Source organism: Rhinolophus sinicus, linkage group LG04 (genome assembly GCF_036562045.2).
Source record: "Rhinolophus sinicus isolate RSC01 linkage group LG04, ASM3656204v1, whole genome shotgun sequence".
NCBI classification, from domain to species: Eukaryota; Metazoa; Chordata; class Mammalia; order Chiroptera; family Rhinolophidae; genus Rhinolophus; species Rhinolophus sinicus.
This window is the reverse complement of record NC_133754.1, coordinates 178,053,775-178,076,950: the sequence shown is the minus strand read 5'-3', so window position 1 is coordinate 178,076,950 and position 23,176 is coordinate 178,053,775. Positions and strand designations below refer to the sequence as shown.

General features: G+C 40.8%; 2 protein-coding genes across 8 annotated transcripts in view; one reads left to right on the top strand and one right to left on the bottom strand.

The window, feature by feature from the left end:
* MRRF (mitochondrial ribosome recycling factor) overlaps window positions 1-496 on the bottom strand; it is a 51,586-nt gene extending 51,090 nt beyond the window's left edge. For 3 of the 6 annotated variants that reach the window (XM_074330963.1, XM_019731241.2, XM_074330962.1), the window contains exon 1: window positions 364-496. The gene's annotated coding sequence lies outside the window, so the exon portion shown is untranslated. Of the gene's footprint in view, window positions 1-51 lie in introns of all 6 variants that reach the window. The other 3 variants (XM_019731240.2, XM_074330960.1, XM_074330961.1) reach the window with 3 other exon arrangements.
* Window positions 450-21,181, top strand: RBM18 (RNA binding motif protein 18). Of its 2 annotated transcripts, none has more exons than XM_019731242.2 (6): window positions 450-586; window positions 3,489-3,617; window positions 10,930-11,056; window positions 14,045-14,131; window positions 15,855-15,940; window positions 19,216-21,181. In XM_019731242.2, exons 2-6 carry the CDS (start codon window positions 3,505-3,507, stop codon window positions 19,373-19,375), a joined length of 573 nt encoding a protein of 190 aa, XP_019586801.1. In that variant the 5' UTR covers window positions 450-586; window positions 3,489-3,504; the 3' UTR covers window positions 19,376-21,181. The 2 variants fall into 2 exon arrangements, with proteins under 2 accessions (XP_019586801.1, XP_019586803.1); XM_019731244.2 differs by having other exon boundaries at window positions 469-586; window positions 3,499-3,617.
* The last annotated feature ends 1,995 nt before the right edge of the window (window positions 21,182-23,176 follow it).

The following is a 23,176-nucleotide window of genomic DNA, read 5'->3' as shown; positions in this document are numbered from 1 at the left end:
GTAATTTCTCTGAGCTTCCGTCTCTTCATCACAGAGGGTAATAATACCTACCCCGTGGGATCGTCCTGAAAATTAATATTTCTGCCAGGCAGTGGGCTTCTAAAGGGCGGCTACAATTTAGTAAGCGACCCCCGCCCCCATCCTCGAAGTTCCGAGCTGAGAAAAACGAGTCGCGCCCCCAAACCGTGAGGCCCGCTCTGATGCGACAGGTCGTGTCCCCAGCCTTAAAGGTCAAGCCGGACTCGAATGGAACGTGTCAGGGGATCATGGTCACGCTCCCTAAAGTCCCTCAGAAGTCCTTGAGTAGAGGTCTCTGGCACCGGGACCGCGCGCGCGCCTCGAGGCCGTACGGAGACCACTCACCAGCTAGCGCCCAGGATATTAGCAAAGGACTCGCACGACCGCGGCCGCGGCGGCGGCGCTGACGCCGTGACGTCACGGGGCGGCGCGGCGGCGCAGGCGTAGTGCGCCACTGGCGGCCTGGCAGCCGGCAGCGTTGAAGCTGACGCGTCTGGAGCGCCGTCGACCGCGGAGTGGGGACCCGCTTTGGGGGCATGAGCCGAGCGGAAGACGCCGAGGCCACGAGGTGAGTCCGTGCCCCTGCACCACACCGCCGGCCCCGCGAGGGGCTCCTAGGGGAGGCTGTCCTAGGAGACGGCGTCGCAGGCTCCGCCCCGGATTGTTTCGCCGCTGGCCCGGAAATAACAATCCGAGTAGTGACCCGTCGCCTGTGGGAATTCGTGGCCTGGATCGGGAAGCTGAGGTTCCAGGCTTGACCCCGCCGTTCTTGTTAGCTTTTAGGAACAAGTGCCTTTGCTTCTCTGCCCGTCAGTTTCCCCAAGTGACTACTGCTGGCCTTCAGGGTGGTTTGCAGCTCAGCTGGCAGGAGAGATGAAACTCTGTTAACAATTCAAGGGGTTGTCGCCATTGCAAACCCAAAGGATTTTAAGAGTCGCATGCCATCTTGATTTCCTGTTACACTTTACCGCTCCTCAAAAAGTGCTGTGCTGAGTTGTCAGCATATTGTCTTATTTAAGCCTCATAACGACCCATGAGATAGGCATAATTGCGCCCATTCTAGGAAGAAAGAAGAAACTGAGGCTCCGAGTGGAGAAGTGGCTGGCTTCATTCATTCTTTCATTCAGTAAATATTAAGCACCAGCCATGAGCCAGGCAATGTACTAAGTGCTGGGGATAGAACCATGATCAGAATAATCCAGGCCCGGTCCTCTAGTAGCTCACATTCTAGTGAGGGAAACAGAAGATAAAACGGTAAATGACACAATGAATGAGTGGTCTGTGGGAAGGAAAAGATGGCTGTGATGGAGACTAACAGGGAAAGCTTCTCTGAGGAGAGGGCACTGACTGGGAGTTCATGACTTAAGAAAATCAGCACAATAACTGGGTGCAAAAGCCAGGATTTGAATGCAGATCTTTTGGTCACATTTCCTGTGCTCTTCCCACTAAAAATGGTAGCGCCCTGTGATACTAAGTAGCTATTGGTATTATTGCTGTTTGTAGACAGGAGTAAATCAGAGGGTCCTGTCATTCAAGTCTCATCTCAAAGGTCACCTCCTTTTAGAGGCCGTTCTTCCCCACTAATTCTAAAGCAGTCCATTCCCAAGCTCCATGTCAAATTACCTTGCTTAATTGTGTGTGCAGCACTGACCACAAATTAGGTCTTGTTTGTTTATTTTGCTTTTGTCTTGTCCTGCTCCTCTTCCAAATGCAAGCACCCTGAGGGCACAGACCTTGCTTGTTCCCTGCTCTGTCCCCAATACCTAGACAATGCCTAGAAAAATAGAACCACTTTTTTTTTTTCCTTAAATGAGCTGTAAGAAAGGAGGAAAGGAAAGCAGGGAGAAGACTAAGTGTTTTCCTCTCATTTCCATTCCTGGGATTCTGTTTATGTCGGTTTCACCTTTCTCTCAGGAGGTAAGAGCAAGAGCTAAAGCTTATTCATTTCTCTATTTTGAGCACATAGCCCAGGGGTTAGCAGTTGGTGGTTGCTTGTCACACATTACTGAACAGATTGAGCATATGAGTGGGAAAGGAAGAATGTCCTCACGTGAGGGGCTAGAGAAACACGTTTAACAGTTACCTAGAGGCTACTGCGTGCTGGACTTTATAGGCTGTGCTGAAATGATGAGGGTAATGGCAGTGTTCAATGTATGTCAGCTGTTACTAAGACAGTTCCTGCAGCAGTGGCCTCTGAGGACTTCAGGTGAGATAGGACACATTTTCTCTAGCAGGGAGTTCTGAAGTCTGGCACAGCCTGCAAGTCTTCTCAACCCGTTTTTCTTTCTCTACCACATTATACATTTGTTAGAGCTTTATTTTGCATCTGTCATCTCATTTTTGGTCCTCTCGGCAACCTTAAGTTGTAAGCAGGGCAAGGTTTATTATGTAGCCATGAGGAAACTGAAACTTAGAGAGAAGTGACTTCCAATGGAAATGCTAAAATTTGAAACCAGATCTCCTGACACCAAGGATTTTGCTCTGTCCTACTGTCACCATCATAACCCTCATGCTCCTTTTTTGGCTGTGTGATGAGACATTTCTGGAACTAATAATAATAATTTAAGCCTAATAATAATTTAAGCTAACATTAATTGAATGCTTCTTAGGTGCCATGCACTATTCTTAGTGCTTTAGGTGTATTAACTCTGAATCTGAACAACTTTCATGAGGTATTATTCCCACTTCGCAGATGAGGAAACTGAGGCACAGCCTGGTTAAGTAATTTGCCCTAGGTTACAGAGCTAGTAAATGATGGAACTGGAATAACTAAGAAGGAAGTTAGTCTCTTCCAGTCTCTCCCAAAATATTAAACATGGTAATAGCTAATATTTATTGATTACTTATTGTTGTGAGATGCAGTGTTTAGTGATTTTTCATGCACTCTTTAATCTTCACAATGACCCTATAAGAGCTGTTATCTCCATTTATATACATGAGGAAACAGAGGCTTAGACTGTTCAGGTAATTTACCAGGTCACTCAACCTGCCTTCATACCCAGTTCTAACTCCAAAATCTATGGTCTTAGATGTCCTATATTGCCTCTTTTCATGAGGAAGAGATGTACTGCTGCTCTACCCTACCCATCTTCTTCAGTGTCATTAAGACTCTTTCTGGGGGTTGCCACAGCATATTTTGGGCAACAGTTGTTGCACTGGAGTATCATGTAGTAATAGAGACTTTGGCCTCCTGCCCAGTCAGCCTCTGGCTTCAGAAGAGGAAAACTCTAGTTTCTACACAGAACCACACCCCTTTCACCTTAAATACAAGCTTTTTGCATTTTGGTGGCCAGAGGAGCTGTCCCAAGGGAACTGGTGCTAGGGCCCTGGTTGTGGAATAACCAAGGCCTGCCTTTGAAGGACTGCCCAGGGCATGTCCTCCTCGAATAAATGTTTGTTGAACTGAATTTGAAGTCTCATGTTCGCACAGTGTTGCTCCTCTCCTGCCTGAATGTTCACTTTTCCTTTAGTATTTCATAGAGATTGATGGAAGCAGAAACCAAAACTCTTCCCCTGGAGAATGCATCCATCCTGTCAGAGGGCTCCCTACAGGAAGGGCACCGGTTATGGATTGGCAACCTGGACCCCAAAATCACAGAGTAAGTCGAAGTCATCTTGCTTCATTACCTATAAATAGGGATATTTGCGGTGATTATGTTCAGAAGAATTTTCAAGGGATGTGGAATATATTTTGGTCCTTTTACTTGTTTTAATTATCTTTGGAGGGGATGTGATATTATTATTAGCCTGTTATCCTGTTATCTTGACATTTTTCTTACATTTGGACTCTTCTACTGTAAGTACATGGACTTGGATATTCTTTAAACCGTATACTTTTTTTCTTCTTGCCAAAGATGTTCTCCTGTTTTCAACTATTTTAATCCTTGTACCCACTGGCCAGGAAATTATTTTCTAGAATCAGCCTTGGGCATGATTCCCTCGAAATGAAGGAACAAGCAGAAGAAGTCTCAGTATCTTAACAACTGGGCAGAGAGGTACCACTTGACTCTAGTTCACATTAAACAGCCGTGGAAGGTCAGAGCCGAAAGGATCGTAGCGATCGTCCCAGTCACTTTGGTTTTCATTTATTTATCAAGTGATTTGAGTGCCTACTGTGTGCCAACTGCCATGCTAAGCAGTTTTCAAACTTTACCACTGAGGAAATTTGTCTTAAACTAATCAGAACCTATAGAAAATAAAAGCTCAGAACTGCTCTGATCAAAGAGAGGAAGAGGCACATCCAAAGCCTTTGGCAACTGCTACCGTTTCTTTGGCAATCACTTATAGGACTCCATGGTGCACACTTGAAAACCTCTGATATATTCCAACTCTCTTACCCTACAGTAGAGGAAACTGAGGCCCACGAGACGGAAGTGCCTTGCCCACAGTCCCAGGACTAATTGAATTGTCCTGACTCCCTACTCCTTCCGTTGTGGACATTATAGTGGAAAGGAATTTCTTTGCAAAGAGAATTAAGAGGTTTTTTGAGGGTTTTTTTTTCCCTTTTTTTCCCCTTCCCCGGTTGTTCAGTAGGGGCAGGGTGATGGCTGATGGCAGGATAGTAAAGGGTGAGTGGGTTGAGCTGTATGAGATCAATGCTAAAAGCAAGCATGGAGGATTGTAACACTGTGCCGTTGTAACAGTGTTAGAGGCAAGGTAGCCTGGGATGAGAGGAGGTGTGTGTAAGGGTGGGGATTAAGAGAGAGGAAAAGGGATACAAACTAATGTATCGGGATCATAACAGAAAGTTTAATTCCTTAAACCTGCTCAAGCTCAAATCAGCTAAATGTAGATGCCGTTGGGTCCCTCTGGAAATTAGGATGGTGTTGAAGATGTATTGTCCCATATTATGTTAGCTTGGTCGTGGGGGCCCTGGAGTACAGGCTGTGCATTGATTTTTGGTTTTCTTTACGGCTCATGGCTTTGAGGATGAATATGTGAATCTGCCCACCCTCTCAGTTAATATTGGTTGATCAGAGAAACTGTTTCCATCATCTAAAACGCAAGCTGTGAGGGGATTCTCCCAAGAGTGCTTTCCATTTCCAGCTCTGCTTGTCTGAATGGAAATCTGGAGCGTGGAAACAATGTTCATTGTTTTGGCTGCAGTTCCCTATAATGAGACGCCTGTTCTAATGTGTCCTGCTGCTTGACAGGAAGGTTCAAATGGGCATCTGCCACCTCAGTTAATGTCATATATTGGAGTATATGGATGTTTTCTTCTGTTAGAGCATTAGCACTGAATCAAACCTTTCCCATTGGTATATCTGCTCTGTTTTCATCAGGCCAAAGGTGGACGTCAAGCGCTAACCGGCAGCTCGGGTCCTTGCTGGCTCTACCTGTGGCTTCCCCCTTCTGTATCACCAGACATCATGTTAACTCTTTTTCCTTTATGGATTTTGATTTTTCAAACATTTTCCCTACTAAACAAACCAATTTATTAAAGAGTAATAAATTTCTTTTTAAAGATGTAACTACCAATCATAGCTTATGATAAGCATGAAATGCTTCATATTAATTTACTTAATTTTAGTAAAGAAAGCTAACATTTTAGTGAGGTGGGTCTTATCTTGAGGAAATATGTGATTTCCTTCTCAGTTTTTGAAGTACATAAACTTCTGGATCCTGTTCCTCTCAAGATGGGTAATGATTGGCCTAGACTGATTATTAAAATACAGTCACTGCCAAACATTGAAGGATTACATGATAAAATTTATGTGAACATGTGGTACCTGATAAAAATCCAATCTCAGAGAGTATTATTTGAATCCAAATCTCTAAACTTCTTTCTTATTCCCCCTTCTTCCACCTCTCCCCTTCCCCACCCCCCTCCAGTTCAAGCCATTGTTTCTCAGTCTAGTTGTGTAGGACACAGCCCCCTGGCCCAGGCTGGTATTATGAGCCTTGCGCTCCCCCGGCTGAGGCAGTCGGTCGCCGGTCGGCCATTCACAGCAGCTGATGACAGCTCATGGCAGCTCTGGCCGAGTGCAGGCTGCTCATGCTGGCTGCTGGCCATTCATGCAGCACATGGCAGCCCACAGCAGCTCCACTCACGCTGGCCACCGGCTGCTCCTGGCAGCACACGGTAGCCCACGCGGCAACACACACCAACCTCTGGCTACTCACGGCAGCCCAGCTCCAGGGAGAGCCGTTGTTCACAATCTTAGCTGTAGAGGCCGCAGCTCACTGGCCCATGTGGGAATTGAACCAGCGACCTCGGTGGCCTTAGGAGCACAACGCTCCAACCACCTGAGCCATTGGGCCGGCCCCAGTTTTCTTAATTAAACTGACACCACACCCATAAATTGGTACTGGTTCCTGCTGTTTTCCCTTCAACAAAACCCTTCTTAGCTCTCTTTCCTATACATAGTCATACTCATTACCATCCCTCTTCCTGATCTCGTTTAAACTAATCTGACTGCCCCTCCTATACAAATGCTTTTTTACCTCTTGTTAGAAGATGAAGTATAGTATATATGTACTGTTGTGAATGGTCACAGCAGTATGTAAATCAGTGGCAATTAAAAACTTTTCATATAGGAACATTTGTGACAACATGGATGGATCTTGAGAGTATAATGCTAAGCGAAACAAGTCAGACAGAAAAAGCAGAGAACCATATGATTTCACTGATATGTGGTATATAAACCAAAAACAAGAAAAGAACAAGACAAACAAATGAGAAACAAAAACTCATAGACACAGACAATAGTTTAGTGGTTACCAGAGGGTAAGGGGGTGGGGGGTGGGAGATGAGGGTAAGAGGGATCAAATATATGGTGATGGAAGGAGAACTGACTCTGGGTGGTGAACACATAATGGAATTTATAGATGATGTAATACAGAATTGTACACCTGAAATCTATGTAATTTTACTAACAATTGTCACCCCAATAAATTAAAAAAAAAAAAACTTTTCCACTCAATTTTTCAGTTAATTTTGTAATTAATTTTAGTCATCCTGTGTGTGCGTGCTTGTTAGTTACTAATCTGAGTCCTGCTCAAGTTATAGTACCATGTTTCTCTGAAAATAAGACCAGATCTTATATTAATTTTAGTTCCAAAAGACATATTAGGGTGTATTTTCAGGGGATATCTTATTTTTTCATGTACAACAACCTACATTTATTCAAATACAGCCATGTTGTCTTCTAGAACATCAACATAATGTACTAAATGTGTCCGTCTGGCTGACTATCTTAGCTGGGGCTTATTTTCGGGGTAGGTCTTATTTTCGGGGAAACACGTAGGATGTCCATCAGTCTCCTCTCAACAGCAGATGCATTGCTAACTGACTGTCTAGCACTAATATTCTGCTTCTTGTTTATTTGTGTTCATTTTGTTTTCCAGGAATATCTGTATGATTAAACAGATCTTAGGGATTTGGATTTAGGGGAATGCTGACATACTCTTATTTACGGAGTAAATAGCAGATTCCAAACCCATGTTCTTGCCTTCTGGTTCCTCTCAACTGCATTGTACCTCATATTTCTTATCTATAAAGTGAGAATGTTCAACTAAATGATCTGAATGTTTCTTCTAGCTCTAATATTGCATTCATTCCTCTTATTTAAGCTCATAACAACCGTGTGAAGCAAGTGGAATAGATAACATTTTCCCTATTTTATAGGACGAGTTAATTGAGTTGACTCAGTTTATGAAGTAGTTAATGATAGGCCCATTTTCCCACTGCCTAATTTAGTGCTCTTAGGACAAATATTCTAATAGTCCACATAACTGAATAGTCATAATCTAAAGTATCCTATTCTAAATTTTAAACTGTAAGGACCTCTTTTAATTTGTTACGGGACCAATCTAACTAAAGGTAAAACAACACTTGTAAATATCATTACTAGTGCTTTCAACAGAGAAGCCAGAAAAGTTCATGTCCTTAGATATTGTCTATTTTCCACACTGTGGTTTACTCTAAAAGGATAAATACTGCTTTCTTTATCAAGTATTAAATGTGCTATGTAGAAAGCCAAATTAATAGCCACTGTATTATGCATAAGAATTATGAATGGGAACAAAGTCAGGAGAAATTCTAAAAGAAGGAGCAATCCAAATGGGGTGAATCATAAATAAAACTATATAGTAGGAATAAGAAAGATGGTTATGTGTGAGCAGAATATCAAGGAGAGTGTTTAGACTAAAGAAGAGGTTGAATACTAAATGATAATGAAAATAGTTGGATAGATAGAATACTATCAGATTAACATAGGATCTTTACGATTTATTCAGACAAGTTTGAGTTTCATATAGAAGAAACTCATTGTGGGTGTTTAGCAGGAGACTGACGTCATGAAAGTGATGGTTTAGTAGGGACATTAGACATCAATATGTAGGATGAATAGGAGGGGCAGAGACTGAAAACGAAGATTAGCTATAGACCTGCGATTAATATCACCTAGATAGAGACAGTGAACTTGGAGACCAGTGGGTGCGTCTGAGAGATGAAAAGAGTGATTGAAGAGGAGTGGAGAAGTGTCATCTGGAGAGTCCGAGTGCCCAATACAGTTGTTGACACACAGTAGGTGTCTATTTTAACATTTGTGTACATTAGTTACTTAACTGCCATTAGGCAGCAAGGCCATTTTGCTAATGAAAGTTGCAGGAATGTGTATGGGACTAGTGTACTAATTCTCTGGCTCCTGAGGGCTGCAGGGCCCACATTTCCTAAAGTGAAGCAAGGCTCTGATGCGTAGTGAGCAATCCCATACTTCAGCAGCAGATGAAAGTGCTTGCAGATGTGAAAGCAAGAGTCTTCAGGCTTTTTTCACTATCAGAGCTTGCAGTCCCCATCTCCAGGAAGTAAAATAGTAAACATCTCATTCCTTTTGTTTTCGGTGTTCCGATAATTTCAAGAAATTATCAGACAAGAAAAGAAATCCTGGAGAAGTTGAAAGACACAGACCTAAGCAGATGTTCCTGGAATCTTAAGGTCGCAATTCTCGGGCAAAACGTATTTGTTAGCTTTTCAAAGAATAATCTGGTGGGTTTTTTTTTCCCTGAGTAAATTAAAATTCATTTCCTAGGAAATGCCGATCGCCTTACCTTCCTGCTATTAAGCTGAATGGAGCTAATGAAAAGATGACCAGCCCACAGTAGTCCTTAGATTGTTGTTGTTTTTTTTGCTTTTTTTTTTAATGGGTTTGACCCACCATTCGTTGCAACTAGCAGAGTGTTAGGGTTTGAATGGATGTAGTCAGTGAAAGATGCAGCTGTGAATTAAAGACCCTGGGGGAGACTCTTCTAGCCTGTCTGTCTGTGCATTAGAGAGACTCGCCCTTGCTGTAATGTAAGCCCAGTCAAAAAATCAAGTACAACAGAAATTTGCACTTGAGGGTCTCCCTCTCCCCTGAAGAATCACCTCTTACATTCTCACTAACAGTTGAGGTCTCCTGGTAGGAGTTGAGAGGTTGGAAACGAGAGGGTTACAGTTGTTTTTCCTTTCACAACAGGTCTAAAGACCCGGTGAATATCCACAATATGCCTTGGGATCCTTGCATCCTGCCCCAGTATAAGACCTGTATTATGTCTTCCTCGCTCCACCGTGTCAGGCACCTGATCCAGGATAATGGGCTTGCTTGTTGGTGTGCGTTAGTATCAAATTTAGTATAGCTTATGATCCATTTCATATCTTTCTGCTCCCAAAGGAGAGTCTTACTCAAGAATAAAATCTTGATGAGTTTTCTCCTAGAAAACAATGTGAATATAAATGTGGCTGTAAGGACAGCTTTACTGACTCCCTGTGGGGTAGAATTCCCAGTAATAACAGATTTAGCATGTGGGCTGATACCTTTTTAGTATCACAGGGACAGCATTGTTTAGAGAAAGCCTTGACTCCATTTGAATAGCACGGAGGATGCCAGGAGGAAGGCCAAAGGAAAAGGAAATGGGAGAGCTGTTGGTTTGTCTCACCCTTACATCAGATGACAGGAAGTCGGAGTTGAGATTGGCCACAGCAACCTGTTAAGGCCACATCTGTTTGAATAACTTAAAAGCTCTATAGAAACCAAATAAATTTTAGAGAACGGAATCCAAGAAAAGGATGAGGGGCAGAGTGGCAAGTAAGAGCTCAGGGTGAACTTCCTGCCAGGATAAATTTCGTCCTTGGCCATCTATATTCTTTATTCAGCCATGCTCCAGAGTATAAACTGTTAAGTAACTAAGGCTGGTTAGTTACCCGCAGCTGGATGATTTATGGGACTGGCCAGGTTCCCCTGCCCTGTGTGAGACCAGCCTCAGTCACGCTGTGGTTCCACATTGTCCTGACGTTCAGTCACATCACAAATTAAAACTCTCAAGCACTTGTGGAAGTGCCACTAGCTGTGGCTTGGTTTTGGGCAGAGTGTCTTACAAGAGCAATTTGGGCTCCTGGCTGTGAAATCTAATAGGGAAGGAAGTCTTCCAGGATTGTTGTGTTTGTGTGAGTGTGTATGTGTTTGTTACTTTGTTTATTTTTGAGATAGGATAGGCTTTGGCTTTGGGAGTGTGGGCATGTGTTTCTGACGGAGTCCTAGTTATTCACAAATACTGTTTCATTGCCAAGAAATTAAAAAATAAATAAATCGACACTATTTTTGAGCTTTTCTCCAAAAGAAAAACAAATGGTGCTTGTGGGCCAGACAGCTGTTTGTTAGGTGTGGTTTTTTTGTTTGGTATTTTTGTGCTGGACAGACACATAGCCATGACAATTCTAGTTCCCATTCCAGATAGAGGCAAACAACTCTGTTTGCCAAATAAACTAACACAGCCATTTGGAGGAAGACGGGGTATGGGGCGGGCAAGGGGGAGAGGGAGGTGCGAGGTTTTATCCCTGGGGTACCTTATCTCCTGCTTTTATCTCCCTGCAGCCCGGCTCAGCGGCCAACAATTCCCAGAGCGAACTCATAGGCTGTTCTTCCTCCACAGATACCACCTCCTGAAGCTCCTCCAGAAATTTGGCACCGTAAAGCAGTTTGACTTCCTCTTCCACAAGTCAGGTGCTTTGGAGGGACAGCCTCGAGGGTACTGTTTCGTTAACTTTGAAACTAAACAGGTAATTGAGCTCCCCCTGCCACAGTCCTTCACTCTCCAAAGTATTTGTGCATCTCCCTTAACTATTAAGCCCAGAATAGCAGTTCTTTGTGGGCAGGAGCCGGGTCTGACTGATCCCCGTGTGCCTTGCTCTGAGCCTTAAAGGAGATCCTTGTAAACAAATAAACTAGGGACCAGCTTCCAGAATCTGCCCTCCCTAGATTTGCAGACTAAGACGGCTGACCTACTTTTCTGACCAAATGCGCTGGGGTGCCCACGTGAAGCACATGGACGTCCTCCTCCCTCTTCTGTTTTGTTTCTTCCTTCAGCGGCTGACCAACAAAGCCTCCTTTTCTTTCAGTAGTTTTTGCCCCGTGGTGCAGAAGCCCTCTCTGTCTGTGGTGAGCCACCCACAAACTCTTTTATTTTGATTTCTTAAAAATTTACCCTTCTTCTCAGTGTGTCAGAGTAAATGCACGTGAATTTCAATATATATGGAGGAAGAAAACATCCATTCTCAACCATGTTATATACATGTATCTTGTATTAAAATTTAGTCCTTAGAATGGATTGCATTGATAAAGAACTTGAATTTGAATGTTATTAAATAGAGAGATACTACTTAGTGCTCTCTATAACTTTATTAGTTATATGAGAGAACGTTGCCTAGTTATTGTTTTATTAATAATTATATTTGGGTATTCACTTACCAGCCCAATATCCAGAAATAATCACTGTGAATATATTGTTACATATCTTTCTAATCTCTTCTTCTTTCTTCACATTCACACAAACAAAAAAACAACCCTGGAAGACTTCACACACACACACGTACAGTTTATAACATATGAATAGGATCATACCCTCTTTACCACTCAGAGTATACTAAATATTTTTCTGTCACCTAATGCACATGAAGGTAACATTCCGTATCATGATACTGTGGTTTCACTGGTATAGATACAAAGATGTAAAAATTCATCGATCTAGATCTTTAATATTTACACATTACATTATATGTAACTTAGACCTCAGTTTAAAAGTTAACATGATTTTTGATGACTGCATAATAATCCATTATATGAACTATGATGAGTGTTTTGACTAATTGTTGGCTATTTAGGTTCTCCCCCGTGATTCACAAGCGTGAATAGTAGAGTAGTGAATATATTTATATCTCTAACTATGTGCATATTTACTACATTCATGAACATGGACTGGTGTCAACAAAAGGCCATGAATATTTTTTCTTAGTACAACTGCCAGATTGCCATCAAGAAATGAAGTATCAGTATCTTCTGAGACCGTGTGAGGGTATTATTTGTTCTGACCAGTGCTGGGGATTTTCTTTATTTCCTCTCATTTTTTCCAGATGGAATAGGCAATAAGTGATACATTGCTGTTGTAATTGTTCAGTTTTTTCTTATTTTTTTTATTTATTTTTTTTTTGAGGAAACTGAAAGCATGCCTGACATGGTTAGCATTATTAAATACTTATTCTTCCCCAATGATAGAGTGTGATGAGGATTCTTACAGACACCTAAAATCATTGCTCACGTTGGGGATGGATGTTGGTTTAAAAACACTGGACTGGAAGTCACAGAGCCCAGCTTCTATTTCTGGCACTTTTATTTCCTAACTTTGGCAAGTCTCTTAACCTCTTTTGGCCTTGGTTTTCATCTAAAAACAGGGATTAAAAACACATACCCTTCTTACTTTATAGGAAGTTGAGCAAATAGATGAGGGTATATCTGAAAACACAGTTGGCATTTAATAATAATGTTGAATACATGAACTTTGAAACAAAGTACAGAGGTAGGAGATTATTTTTTAAAGCATTTATGCTCTGTTGGCATCTTATTACTGCTGATGCTACAGAATTTATAGAGAGTGCGATGTAAATTCTAATTCACTAAATGAAACGTAAAAGAAAATTAAAATGTCTCTTATCTACCACTTTAACTTCGTCTGCTATAGTGAGGCAAGGGTGCCAATGACTATTCAATGCCTGACACATAGTGAGTACTCAATAAATATTATCGAATGTCATACTGGCGAGCTCTGGAGGAATAAGAACCACCATTCAAACCAGCCTGGAAAGCCTGCTGGTCTTACACTGCAGCCTCAGACAGACTCTTCTTGTTTCTCTTCCTGTTCCTTAAAGGCTTCTTCACCCTCAGTAAACGTGGGGTACACTTGGCCAGATGCCTCATGAATACAAATGGAGCAGAGAAGGTTTGGCAGGATGGAACAGTACAGCCAGGCTTCCTGGGAATGTCCTAGAGTGTCTATTATCCAGCTTCAGGAATTCCTTTCAACCTTGTTGCTCCTGTATCTTATCGGGAAAGGGTCAGGGAACTTTTGGCTCCGAAAGCCAGGTGCACAGATTGGCTCACACAAATACCTTGCTCAGAGTTTCTTTGACTCACTCCTGCTTTTTCCGGCCTAGTTTCCTTCACTCCCATATCCTTTGAAGCCATGACTGTTTCTCACTTTGGATCCAGGGAGTACAAGCCCTAGTCTAGGAGGGAGTTCCAGGTCCCTGGGGGAGTACAATTTCTTCCCGTAATAGGTGCTACCCTGACTACCAGAAATACATCGGAAGGTGTCACCTAATAAGAACTGTACTATTAGCTAATATTAGTTGAGTGCTTATCATATGTTCCATGCTTTCTATGTACGCTTTCACTCCTTACAACAACCAATGAAGAACAAGTAGTATTATCCATATTTTACAGATTAAAAAAGCTAATATTCAGAGAGGTTCAGTGACCTGCCAAATACTATACTGCCAGTAAATGACAGAACTAGGATTTGAATTTTTGTTTGACTAAAAAAACTCGTACCCTTTTTATTATTCTGCCTTTTTTTAATTGTAAATCCTTGCTGATTGTTTACCAAAAGCAGTTTGGTTAGAAATTCAGCCATTAAAGCTAGTGAGATCCTGTGAGAATACATATAGCTAGTTGGGCATTTGACTTTTTGACTAACTAGTCCCTTTCCTGAACAGGAAGCAGAACAAGCCATCCAGTGTCTCAATGGCAAGCTGGCGCTGTCTAAAAAGCTGGTTGTGCGGTGGGCACATGCTCAAGTAAAGGTGAGTCTGTGTGCTAGAAAGACAGTGTCAGCTCATTCTAAGTGAGTCTGCCGGAAGATACTTGTCCTCTTAGCCGTTTGTATCCCGGTCTCTTCACATCTGGAAGAGCCGTACTTTGGTCTCCTACTTGTATTTACCATGTGTGTTGCCAGATTTTTCTTTTGAGAAACATCTCTGGAGGGATTAAGTTCCTTCGTTGTTTCTCTCCACATACCCACAGATTCTGTTTTTGATTGATTTTTCCATGTGGCTGGTGCATATACTCAGACCTCTATCATTTTTTTGGTGGGGTGGTTCTTTGGAGGAAAAAATGTATTTATTTTTTAAATTAGTTGCTTTAGGCATTATTAGACTCTACCCAGCCTCTCAATTCCGTGAGGAGTTTCAATGTGTTTATTCTAAATGCTTGAGAAATGGGTAGTTTGCATGAGTGCTTAAAGCACAGGCATCTCATTACACCAGAGATTTTGAGTTATTTTGGGGACTTTGCAGTGTCTGTATTGTCTTCAAGGCCTGAGAAGTAGCATGTTGCCTTATTTGTCTTGGAGGAGGTCCCTTGGGAGAGTGTACTGGAAAAGCAATGACCATTTAAAAAGAAAAACAAAACAGAATGTCTTTCTGTCACTTTCTGTCATAGTCAGTACAGAGGTGGTGAAGTATGTGGACTGGAGTAATCCCAAGAGTTGATTCTCTACCTTCTGCAGTGGGGTCTTGGCAGACTTGCCTACAAAAAGATTTGTGACAGTTAAAATGGGAGCTTCATTCTTCAGCTCTATAAACATGGGTTTTTGATCAGAGATTCTCTACCCCACAGGCTTCCCAGTAAAGAGTCAGAAACTAAACATTTGAGATCAGTGTCCAAGCTGAAACACAGCTCAGACACTTTGGATCCTTGTGAGTATCTCAGGTAGTCACAGAGTCTTCTCAATTTCTGGGATACATTGCCTTAAAAATAGAAACAACAAGGGAAATTACCAAATGCTTTTTTACTCAAAAGAAAATCAAGTCTCATTTTCCAAACTGGCTGTCATTTTCTCATTCTGCATCTCATTGAAAAGGCACGCAAGAGAAATTATTTTTCACTCCTGTCTTTCATTTGAGACTCTCTGTGCCTCACAGTTCTCTTCTCCTACGAGGCTTTTTGACCAGAGGCTCCTGACAGCTCTGTAATATTATGTTCACTTTTTACAAGAAGTATATAATCATCTGACATCAAATTAAACTGCTTTTACTGGAGAATGTTTTTTTTCTTTATCAGTGGCTGAAAGCTGTCACTACTTTTCTTCTCCACTCAGGCCTCCTAAGAGTTGACTATTATGCTTGGTACTTTGCAAAAAATCTAGCAAAATTTTGAAGTGTTTTAGATGAAGCAGAATAAACATGGTAAGAGGTGATATGTGACAGTTAAAATAAGAATGTAAGAGGGCCATCCTGCTGTGTATCTGTACCATCTGTGAATTTGAAAGCTGAAATTCTTTCTCTACCAAATAAGGAGGACTAACAGCTAGAGGGGAGGCTTCTTCTAAACTTCTTTTGCTAAATTTATAGCTTTTAAGCCAAAACTGGATGGAGTTTTGCATTAATTCTAATGTAAAGCAGTCCTAAAATTGTCTAGAAATATGCTGACAATACACTGATGGGATTGGAGTTCGTGAGCCCATGCTCTGCAGTGAAGGGCTGGTTTTTGCTCAGGTGAAGTAATTTCCCTTTTTCTTGCTTTCAGAGATACGATCATAACAAGAATGATAAGATCCTCCCAATCAGTCTTGAGCCATCCTCCAGCACCGAGCCCACTCAGTCTAACCTAAGGTAAGATGGGTACTGTAGGAAGGCGCGAACAGTCATTCAAGAGCTTGAGCCGTTCCTTCATTCCGAGCCTTCATTCATACTCTGGTCAATGTTTGGACTCTTCATATAGAATCGAAGCAACTAACTTTTGACATGTTGAGAGCTGTGTTCAGTTAATCTCGAGAATGTATACATTTCCTCTCCTCCCGTACCCCCAAGAACATCTTCTACCCATTTATAGAAGTCATTCCAAAAAGGATGGGTGTACCTACCCCATATAGCCATTGTGCTTGACACTGGGCATGATACAAAGGTAAATCAGACACAGTCTTTTCCTTAAAAGCAAGCATTTTAGTGAGGCCTTGTATCTCTTTGGCATTTGTCATCACACACTAATTCCTCCCCAACTATGAGTTTTTTTACACAAAATTTTCGTTTGCAGCACTTTAATTGTGTGCACCATTTCAGCAACTATAACAGTTTTGGAACTAATATGTACAAATTGTCAGTTCCTTCTTTGGAGTTAATTCAAAACAGAAGGAACTAAGGATTGGGCAGAGTAAAGGGAAGTTAAATGGATAGTTGAACAGATAGAGTTTGGGGTGGGGTTATTTGTTTCTTTGTTTGCATGGTAGCCTAGGGAGAAATTTTAATAATAACAATAGCCAGGATGTATTGAGCTTACTATGAAGCAGGCACTGTGCTACACCTTACATGCCATATGTCATTTAATTCTCATACAAGTTCTGGTAAAAGTACTGTTCCTCTCATTTTACGTATGAGGACACTGAAGTTTAGAGAGGTGAAATGTCTTGGCCAAGGTCATGCAGGCAGCAGACAGCAGAATGCACATTCAAAGCCAGTTCTACCGGACTTCAAAATTCAGTCTTTCAGTTACTATTTCAGAGAAACTCAGACTGTAAATGCAGGAATCAATTCTGCAGAACTGTAAATACAGTTCTGAAGTCTGTTCCAGGGGAGGGGAAGAAGATATGTGAAGGCGAATCCATGTTTTATAAGGTTTAGAAATCAAGTTTCAGTAATACGTTCAGGAATGCAATGCCTATGTGGATGGAGGGCCAGATAGAAAACAAACAAAAGTCCTTTCTTGTATATTATTTATACCAAACAAAACAGATTTATAAATATCCCGTTAAACATATAGGGGATGGTGATTCTGAAATGTTTTCAGGAAGGATAAAATTGGTAAATTAAAATTAATTGTTTAGTTACTAATTTAAGTTTAATATTCATATCTCTTAATTTTGTGCTCCTTTATTATTTTGTACTTCCAGAAAAAAAATTATTTTTATTTTTAATGACTTGTCTAGATTCACTAGGCACTGTATCCACTGTGCTGTTTTCCTCCTGAGATTGTACCTCCTTGAGCACAGATTGGTGTCCGTGGAGGTTTTCAAAAATCTGAACTAAGGAAAGAATGACTGCATTTATGCTTGGTGATCTTCACGTTATAACGAACGTGTCTTTAGTTTCTTCTTTTCAGTGTTTGTACTTTTTACTTGATGACCTAGTGTTTTCCATTTATTTTTTAATCCAGAGAACCTCACCTTACATCTTTCTAGTAACATCTGTACCTAATTAGAGAAGGTTGTTTCCCTGTGACTCACACAGGGTGAATGGCGGGCTGTCCCATTAATGAAAGAGGTGCTAGAGTGCATATTGGTAATAAATACCTCTGTTCTTTTTTACCCTAATTTAGTTTTTTAATTTACATTGTTCATGTCGCATTATGAGTATGTGCGGCAGATGTATACCTTTTGAGGATATCTAAAAGGCCATGTATACATCCCCTTCCAAGGTTCTCTCCCTGGCTGTAGACCGTTGACAGCATCAAGAATGGAAAATATACGGAGCCATGGGCCAAAAACATCCACTGCCTTAGTGCTTTACATTCTGGTGCAGGGATAGCAGTGGCCTTGATCAGAATGGAGTTCCTTACAACTTCTGCAGTGTCTCCTCACCCTTTCTCTCTAACATAGGGCTGCTCAGCTCCCATCCTGATGGAGAGGAAAAAGCAAGGGCTTTGGTGGTAAACCAATTGGGCTTGAATCCTGTCTCTGCCATTTGTTAGCTGTGTGAACCTGGGCAAATCACCACCTTTCTGCATTTGTTTCTTTATTATAAAATATGCATGACAATACTGCAAGAGTTAGAAACAATGTAAGTCAAATGCTGAGGACAGCGCCTGGCTCATTATAGCATCTGTAAGTGGCAGCCTTTAGAAACACACATTTGTAAGTAGAGAGACTTCACAGGATTTCCAGGATGTTTTTTCATTATTATTCAGTGACTCAAAAGGTGGTACAGTGTAATAGTTACTAGCATGAGCTTTGGAGTCAGGTTGTGTTCAAATCTCAAGTGTATCATTTACCAGCTGTGTACCACTGGGCAAGTTAAGCTTTCTGTGCCTCGGTTCTTCATCCGCAAAATAAGAATATCACCTGTCTTACCATGTTGCTTTCAATCCTACATGAATTATTTTTTTCAATTTAAGTGTACAGGTCAGTGGTATTAAATATATTCATAATGTTGTACAACCATCGCCACCATCTACCTCCATAATTTTCGTCTTGTATAACAAACTCTGTACCCATTAAACAATAACTCCTTATTCCCACCGCCCCCCTACCCCTGGCAAACCCCATTCTACTTTCTGTCTCTATGATTTTGACTAAGTATCTCATATTAAGTGGAATCATACAGTATTTGTCTTTTTATGGCTGGCTTATTCCATTTAGCATAGTGTCCTCAAGATTCATCCATGTTGTAGCACATGTCAGAATTCCATCCTTTTTAAGACTGAATAATATTTTAAAATACATATCATTTTGTTTATTCATCCATTAATAGACGCTTGGGTTACTTCGCATTTTAACATATGAATAGTGCTGTTACGAACAAGGGTGTACAAATGTCTCTTCCAGACCCTGCTTTCAATTCCTACATGAATTATTTTTGAGTGCCTACCACCTGCTAAGCACTAAGGTGCAGATTAGTGTTTGTGTCTTCAGATTAAATGTAACAATATGCAGAGGACTCCTAACAGTGTCTGCACTTATAGTTAAACCTTAACAGGTTGTTCAGACTTGATGTCTTTCTTAAAATGTGAGTATTAGTTAGTTTTTGTGTGTATCTTACATAAAGTGTTTAAATGTTCCTACTTGAGTATCTTGTTGCTTCTCTGACATGCATAAGAGGTGCACAGAAGATGAAACGCATGAGGATTTTCCGATTGCACCCAGGCCCACTCTGATCCTCTGCTATCCTCTTTCCAGTGTCACTGCAAAAATAAAAGCCATTGAAGCCAAGCTAAAAATGATGGCAGAAAATCCGGATGCTGAGTATCCAGCAGCGCCTGTTTATTCCTACTTTAAGCCACCAGATAAAAAAAGGACTACTCCTTATTCTAGAACAGCTTGGAAATCTCGGAGATGATGGTTATGAATCACTGTAGCAGCAAAAGCAAATTGGTCTTCACACCTGAAATCCTCTGCCTTTGTACTTTATAGATGTGACCGGTACTATCCAACAGAGCACAATCAAACGTTAAGAATTTGGTAGCATAACATTTTTGGATGTTCCTATGGATGTTTCTACCCTGAAGTATGTGTGGAATTGAGCATCATCCAGAATAAATAGGATCGTATCCAAAATTGTGATTTGAAAACTGGGATGCTCTAGTTGGCTGGTTTGTTTGTATTTGTAACTCCAGAAACGCTATATAGTGTTCCAGAGAGAAAGGCAAACACAAAAATGTTATTATTTAAATCAGGAAACTAAATTTATTATCGTCCTAAATAAATTAATAATAATAGAGCATTTTGGGGGGACTAAAGTGTCCTCACAACATAAAAGATTCAGGGAGGGAAGTGAGAGATTTTGAATCATGTTCAGAACTGTTGTTCCAGAATTTACTATGGCAATCCCTCCAATTGGACTAAAAAGGAAAAAGTTCTTGGCAAAAAGGAGCTGGTTGTTTGAGCAAATGTTGTGGTAATCTGTTTAAGAATTATGTTTATTGTTTCAAAATCCCAATTAGGAAAATATGGTGTATATCTTAAAATTGTTTGTGTCAACAAAACTGGAAAATCAAATTTAGCATTTTGTACCACAACAAAAGTACTATTTGGAAGTCCATCTTTTATTCTATAATGATCATTTTTTAAAAATCTAAATATAATCCTGCCTTCGATAATACTACAAATGTTGTTATGAACGTGGGACTTTTAAAATCACGCTATTGCATGAGATTGTTTTTATAGCATGAGACTATTCTATTTGGAGTTGTATCATGGTTAATCTAAATAGAAAAGCAAAATTTCTTTGAAAACCTAAATGCTTCTATATTGATCTCTATCAAACAGATTTATTTATTAATTGTTTAGGGGTCTGAGTAGAAGAAATTGAAATGTCTTGTGCGGGGTGAGGTGGGGACATACAATGGACACAGTTGATGGAGCAGGCACTGCTCTGGCACCAAGATTGTAATGACCTCATGTCTTATGTAGTTTTTAGAGGCTTGAAAGTCTGCATGACTTATAACAAGAGGGAGAGAAAAATAAATCATATTTATTTGGGAGTGTGTTTCTCTCAGCAGTTTTGGTCATTTGGGTGCTGGGTTGACAGACTGTTTTCACTGGGCAGCACCATTGCTTCTTCCCCACGTAAATCATTTTTTTTGACCCTCGGTGCCATTTTTAGTGATTACAGACTTTTTACCATTATTCGTAGCAAGAGAAAACTTTCATTATAAGAACTTAAGTCTTCCTATGAGCATAAATGAATGTAAGGCACTGAACCAAAACTTCAGCACAGTGAGGTTTCAGAATTCACAGAACTGGTTCAGAGAAATTCTTACCACCTTTCCCAAGGTAAATCTTTTTAGCTATCTTTAGGTATTCAATACTTGCTGCATTTATTAGCTCTGTCTATGATGCAAGTAACTCTTCTTCCTCTTGGGGGGCTAGTTCAGGGAGGTGGGAGCATCCTCCCATTTTTCTGGTGACTTCTTAGAGTATGGAATCCACCATTTGATCCTTAAGTCCTCAAAGGGTTGTGGTGGAGTAGGACTTACTTAATGCAAAGTCATCTTCTATTTTTAACAGGAACTTAGAAAATACTTAACTTTGAATTATCTAGAATTGTTTCCTTTAGAAACCAAAACTATTTATTTGTATTTAAAGCGATGTTTATTATTTGTACTGATTCTTATTCCTCTGTGTGAATAAATGTAAGATGGTGTCTGTGTGGTTGTGTCTTCTCTCATCCATTTTCTGGAATAAAGACTGCAGCTTTTTAGTGGGCTTGTTTCCCCTCAGGATTTGGGTGGAGGGCAGGGTTGGGGACACAGGTGCTGTTTCTAAGACTCTTCTCTACAGAAGGCTCTGGCTAGAGGCGACCTCAGGACCTCAGACAACTCTCTCCACCTTTATGCCTGCCTACTTCTGTCATTAGAGGAGAGAAAAGAGACAAGCTGTTCTCACTGCAGCTTGAACTATTGGAGAAGAAGTTGTTAGTGAAAGTCCCTGGAAGCTTCATACTGTGTTTAATCCCTCTTTCAAAGTAGAGCTTCCCAAAGAATGAATATGTGTACGTCATAAATATGCTGAAAGCAGTCTGGTGAAAGGTTTGTAAAATACAAGTGTTAATTGGTTATGAATTGCCCGTACTTTAAAATTATTTGTTGGTTTACTGTTTTGCTAAAATTATGTCACTTATAATTTTGATTTATGTAAGAGTGAAGAAATAAGGGAAATATTTAGGAGAGAGATATGTATGAACCATCTTCTTAATTTCAGTTCCTGTTTTAGCAAATGTAAAATGTAACCCTAACAAGTTGATTTTCTGTAATTGGTATCTCAGTTTTGGGGAAGAGGATGGCATGAGGAAAGATTTTTCAAAGCATGTCAAGAACCAACAGCAAAAGTTTTTAAAGCCAAATATTCTAGACCCCTTTCCCTTGTTTACTAAGGTATGTACAGTTAATTTTTTAATCAGCAAGTACATCTGATTTTTTAAATACTATATAAAAAACAGGATGAATCCTTGCCTTCTAAGTTACATGTTAGCTATTTCCTGTATGTAATCGTTATGTTCCTAAAATATGATTGGATCCCATCATTTTTATCCTTGATCTCTTTTTTCTCTCCTTTTCCTATGTAGTCCAAAATATCCTGTCAACTCTACCTTCAAAATACACCTTGAATCCAACCACTTCTCACCACCCCCAGAACACTCCCTACCATTCTTATTCCAGCCATTGCCGTGCCTGGACTATTGCAGTGCCTTCCTACTATCCCCTGGCCTCCACTCGTGCCTCCTTAGAGCCAATGTTCCACACATTAACCAAGGCAAACCTTTTAAAATCAGCCTGTCATTCCCCTCTCAGTGGCTTTCCATCACACCTAGAATAAAATCCAAAGACTTACAAGGCCCTAGATGACCTGTCCCCGATCACCCGTCTAACTGTACAGCTTACTATTATCCTTTGTGTGCTGTGCTCAGCCACACTGGCCTTGCTGTTCCTTGAACACAAGTGAGCCTCTAGCACAAGGCCTTTACATTGGCTGTTCCACAGAGCGCACTCCCTCATTTGTGTCTCTGTTCCAATGTCAATGAGCAAGGGGCCACCTGACCTCCTTTTCGTAAATCCCAGCCTGTCACTCCCCAGTCCTTTTCCCCTTCTTCATTTTCTAAATTGCACTTACCATTACCTAACATTATACAGTGGGTGCCAAAAAAATGTATACACATTTTAAGAAAGGAAAAAACGATTGAAATTACACTGATGGGAACCACTTTGAGCAGCTCTTGTAATTGCAGAAATCAAACGTGACTTGTATTCGTCTTGTTTTCGGTATACATTGAATATTACAATTTTAGTACAGTTTTTCCCTTTCTTAAAATGTGTATACATTTTTTGGCACCCATTGTGTATAAATTTCTTTGTTTTTCATTGGAATATAAGTTCCATGCTAACAGGAACTTTTATTCACGGCTCTATCCCCAACATTTAACAATACCTGGTATGTAATAGCTGCTCAAGTATTTGTTAAGGAAAAATCCGAATTGTGGTACTTGAATGCTGAAGGCCCTTGAAGGAGTATCCCATATAGCCCCCCTCATTGTCTTGATGGGGAAAAAAAAACCAGACAGAGAAAGTGACTTGGCCAGGATCACAGAGTTAATGGGTGAGCATTGGGTAGAACCCAGGGCTGCAAACACCTAGTCTGGTGT